The following is a 4,946-nucleotide window of genomic DNA, read 5'->3' as shown; positions in this document are numbered from 1 at the left end:
GAGTCAACTCAGTGGCAGTGGGTTGGTTTGGTTTAACCTTTACAGAAGCAGATCTCCACCCCCTGTTGTATTTCTGATATTGGTCCTCCCCTTTGCTCACTCTCTACACTGGCCTCTCAGCATCTTTGCCACTTGGTTTGGAAGGCTCCTCCTACACGCACCCGTGTGACTGTGTTCTCTCTTCTCCTTCAGCTCTTTGCTCAGCTCAACCTACCTGGGCCATCTGCTTAAATTGTCAACCCTTCCCCCTTTCCCCAACCCCAGAACTTTCTAGCCCTCTTCCCTACTTCATTTTTCTTCTGCACTCACCTCTGACATATATTATACTTACTGTTTGCTTCTTTCCTCCCCCATTACAGTGCGTGCTTCATGAATGCAGGGGCTTGGGGCCTGCTCTTTTTACCACTGTATCTCTAGGGGTCAGCACAGGTCTTGACACACAGCAGAAACTCAGTAGTATCTATTGAACAAATTTTACTCTTGAGAAATTTTTTGGCTTCCTTGCTGTTATCATATTATGCGTTCTGCTCCCTGTAACTGTTACCTGTTATATCTATAATTACATTAGGTTGTTGGAATGGGTCTCCCCCCCCCCAGTTCACTACTTAAAATAGTAATTGGTGCAGTGATACAGAGTGTTGTGGTTTCTAAGTTCCCTGTATTAATCCAGATTCTATTTCCTACAGGCATTTGACAACTGAAAGAGTTCATCATTGTCTACTTCTTATAGGTTATTCAAATTCTATGCCACCCCCTCTGACTTAATAAAGAGGTTCCTTTAAGGTTACTGTAATTGACTCAAATTACCATAGTGTACTTTTGAAAAATGACACATTGGCCAGCTACTGCTATGTAGCCGAACACTTTACAAACAGCAAGTGTGCCTTGCAGATGTACTTATAGAGTGATTTTAATTAGCTCTGGTGATATAGTAGTTAAAGCATTTGGCTGCTAACCAAAAGGTCAGTGGTTCAACCCTACCAGCTGCTCCATGGGAGAAAGGTAAAGCAGTCTGTTTCTGTAAAGATTTACACCCTTGGAACCTTATGGGGCAGTTTCACTCTGCCCAAAAGGGTCACTGCGAGTCAGAATCAACTCGATGGCAGTGGGTGGGATGGGTCTGTGCCAGGGATGTATTGGGTATTTTCACAAAATGAATGGACACTTTCTGATTTTCCATATTACCAGTTTGGAACTTTTTCATATGAGGTGCTCTGACGGCAGAAATGTGGGCCTGACATAGTACGGAGGTTTGTGCAAACTCTTTGGGAGCAACGGTGCTGAAATGGAGATCTGAGGCCTCTCACATCCCAGTTCAGGTGCTGAAACTTCCTTTCAGGTGTGCTAACTGATGATGTTTCTGTCTCTTTTGCCCTGTCTCAGGCTCTACAAGATGAACTGAACACTCGTACGAATCAGTTGCGAAGTGCCGAGAAAAAGTTACAGCACAGAGAACTGGAGTCCCAAGAGCAGGTACTGTCTCCTTTTCTGTTCCATATGTTTGCTCACTGACTTTCTCCAGGTCAAGGAACTTATGCACAACCTGCTTCAGTTAGGATGCCTTGGCTGTGAATAATAGAAAACTGTGCCTCTAGTCAGTGTAAGCCATGAGACACTAAAACCAAAAAAAAAAAAACCAAACTCACTGCCATGGGGTCAGATGTGACTCACAGCGACCCCTCCTTGGGTATCCCAGGCGGTATCACTACAGAAGTAGATTGCCCAGTCTTCCTTCCGAGGAGCAGCTGATGGGTTTGAACCACTAGCCTTCTGGTTAACAGTCAAATGCCTTAGGCACTACTCTACCAGAGCTCCCATGAGAGACTGACTATAGTACTTCAAAAAACAAGAAGTCCATGGCAAGGGGAAAAAAAGGGGGTGGGGGGACCAGGTTTGCTGGTCTGATAGAGCCTGGTGGAACCACTGAGAGTATGGCCCCTAACTGCCCTTCAGGTCTGGAATTGAACCCACACCTGTGGTTTCCAGCCAAACAAAAGACAGGCATATGAATTGAACACTTACCTGAAGTAGATACACTCCTTGGAGAGAACAATCATGGGAGAAAGAAGGGCTGCTTATGTACAGGGAGCCAGCTCAGGGGGCAGGAGTGCATGGAAGGATGGACACAGGGAAGAGGTAACTATCGGGAGGAAGTGGGAGGGGAGCTGTTAAATCGGGGTAAATTGTAGTCAATGTCATGAGACAAAGTGTATTTGAACTGCTGTATGGAAAGTGAATTTGCTCTGTAAATTTTTACCCAAATCACAATTAAATATAAACCAAGAAGTCCATAGGAGGGCTGGCTCAGGGAAAGGCCTTGGGGCTCAGGCTCTGCTTCTCCAACATGCCCGGGGCTCAGCTGCTACGGTGGCTTCCTTCTGAAGGTGAGTCCAAGATGGCTGCAGCAGTTTCAGGCATCCCGTCCAGCCTGGCAGTATCCAGGCATAGAAAGACACTCTGTTTCTGGGGTCTCCTTCTGAAGAATAAGGAACTTTTCCCAGAAGCGCCCCCTGCCCATCCTCCCTTCACATCTCAGTGACCAGAGAGGTCACATCACAGCCCTGGCATGTCCAGCCCTGCCAAGACCTTGGAGTATCTAACTTGTCCTAGACCATTCAGGTTCTACAGGGTGGTGATGGAGCTAGGCGAGGAAGGATAGCCTGGTCAAAGAAGAGGGGAAGTGATTGTTGGATATGTAGCCAACAGTGACTGCTATGTCATGCTTTTAAAATAAATGGACATTATTGTCCTTAGAGACATAAATCATGGATTCTTTTGAATTGTGATGTTCTCCCCTTTTTATCCATTATATTAATGAAATTAACAAACCAGAGGTGTTTGGCTATGACAATAACTAATGACCTATTTTATTTTCAAATGACATGATTATTTTCATCCAGTTTTTTTGGTTATGAATTATTCTTGGTGGTAGTTTTAACAATTTAAATTAAAAAGTCAATTATCAATAAAGATCATGAGTCTTAATGACACTTTTCATGAATACATTGTCCATGGCCTTTGGGGATAGCATTGCTAATGTCCTTCTAAGGAAGCCACTAAGCCAATGTATACAGAACCCACCCTAGGTATGACAGACTTTTATACTTGGAATATCTCATAGTAAAACTCAGTATAGGAATATTAATTAGTTCATTTTGACTTCGTAGAGAGAGTAAACACAGAAGTAAGGCTAGTAGACAAAAGTAAGGCTGTTTGTAAATCATCTATGGGATGGTTTACAAACAGTATCTTGAGACATGGGATTATAAAAGATGGCAAAAGTAAGCACCAAATGCTTGTTGAGTATTAATATTTACTGAATAGAATTCACTTCCTATAATTCCTTCCTACTATCCTATAGCCTATATGATATGTATATGTCATAGTAGACATATACATGTATATGATATATGACAGGCATAAATACATCTATCTGCATATGTGTACATACATACCATAAAGGGTCTATGCCACACAGACAGTAACACTAGAGTGAAATACCAGAATAAGAAAATTAACAATGCCTTCAGTTTTTCAAGTGCCTATGATGATAGACACTATACAAGAAATGTCACTTGTATTAGTTGATTTAATCCTCACAATAACCATATAGGCTCAGTATTATCATCCCCATTTTAAATTGCACACTGACACCCAGAGAGATTGAGAAATGTACCCAAGAGCACATAGCTAGTAAATGGTAGTTAGATAAGACAGATAGCTGCCACTGGGCTGACTGCCTCCTGGTTACCTTACGTGCAGCAGAACGAAATGTTGCCAGTCCTGTGTCTCTCACCCTTGCCAGCCCTCTGCTTCACCAGACATCCCATCTCTCTCCCACGATTCAGCCCTCCTGATGACATAGCCAAGGCCAGCAAGTCAAGCAGTGTTCTGCTGTGATCTGTAAGACTCTTCCTGGCTAATTTTCAGAAGTTGCTCACCAAGCCTTTCTTCTGAGTCTGTCTTAGTCTAGAACCTCCACTGAACCCTGTCCACCAGGGGTGCATGGTTGGTATTTAAAATACCGATGACCTAGCTTCCAGCATCACAACGTGCAGGCCACCCTAGACTGACAGACAGCGATGGAGTGTGGAGTATAGAGGCCTTCAAACCAGGTTTATCTGAATTCCAAACCTTGGCTCTGTCATGATCGTTTTTAAATTAGTTAAAAAGAGAACTCCATAGCAGTGATAGGAGAAAAAAGTCTTCATTTCGATTATAAGCAGATTGGATTGAGTTGAAACAAACTTGGTAAGGGTGGCAGGAAAAGGAACACACTGTTCCAGATGCCTGGTACTACAGCAAAATACCATTTCAGGCCTCCATTTCCGTGGGCAGAAAAACACAAAGAGCAAGGGAACCAACAGCATGACATTTAGCCCCAGAAAATGCCGCCTTAGATTCAAGGGTGGTCCCAGGTCTAATCAGCGAAGGTCTCATTGTCACTGGAGGTCAGCTGAGCTCCATCCTCCCTCTAGGACTTCTGTGACTTCAAGGAGGAGAACAGTCAGCCTTCTTAAAAGCAGGAAACAGTGCTCCCAGGAGATCGGGGCTTCTCTAGTGTGTGATAAAATATGACTTTAGGTAAAACTTTGTTGACATCATTCTGATTCATGGCAAAACTTCACACGGAAAATTCCATGATATATTGAGAGTAGGGAAATGAAGAAATCCCAAATGAACAAGAGGGGAGGATTCAGGAACTACTCTCTGTCGTTTTTTATTGACTTGTTTTTGATCATCAAAGTTGCTTTCATCTTTGTAGTGACAATAGCTTTTTAGAATATGCCTTACACTGATTCCTGATATCTTCTCTTGGGCTACAGTTTACCAAAGAAATGTCAGGAAATACCCATGGGTAAAGCTGAATTATGTCATCATCTTTCCAACCATGAGGTGTTGGGTTCTTTCTGCAAGGTCCTAGGGTGTAACCAGAAAAAAATGCC

At 43.2% G+C, this 4,946-nt stretch overlaps 1 protein-coding gene across 1 annotated transcript in view; it reads left to right on the top strand.

The window, feature by feature from the left end:
- The window catches only part of CEP112 (centrosomal protein 112), a 600,502-nt gene that overhangs the window by 547,077 nt on the left and 48,479 nt on the right, over positions 1-4,946 (top strand). Inside the window, exon 24 of the mRNA XM_042783552.1 lies at positions 1,384-1,473. Within this exon, the coding sequence (XP_042639486.1) occupies positions 1,384-1,473 (90 nt within the window). The remainder of the gene's footprint in view (positions 1-1,383; positions 1,474-4,946) is intronic.

The sequence above is a fragment of the Orycteropus afer genome, unplaced genomic scaffold (genome assembly GCF_000298275.1).
Source record: "Orycteropus afer afer isolate SDZICR_OR568_19922 unplaced genomic scaffold, OryAfe1.0 scaffold00018, whole genome shotgun sequence".
In the NCBI taxonomy this organism is placed as follows: domain Eukaryota; kingdom Metazoa; phylum Chordata; class Mammalia; order Tubulidentata; family Orycteropodidae; genus Orycteropus; species Orycteropus afer.
Note: the sequence above shows the minus strand (reverse complement) of the source record. Positions and strands in the feature narration are given on the sequence as shown.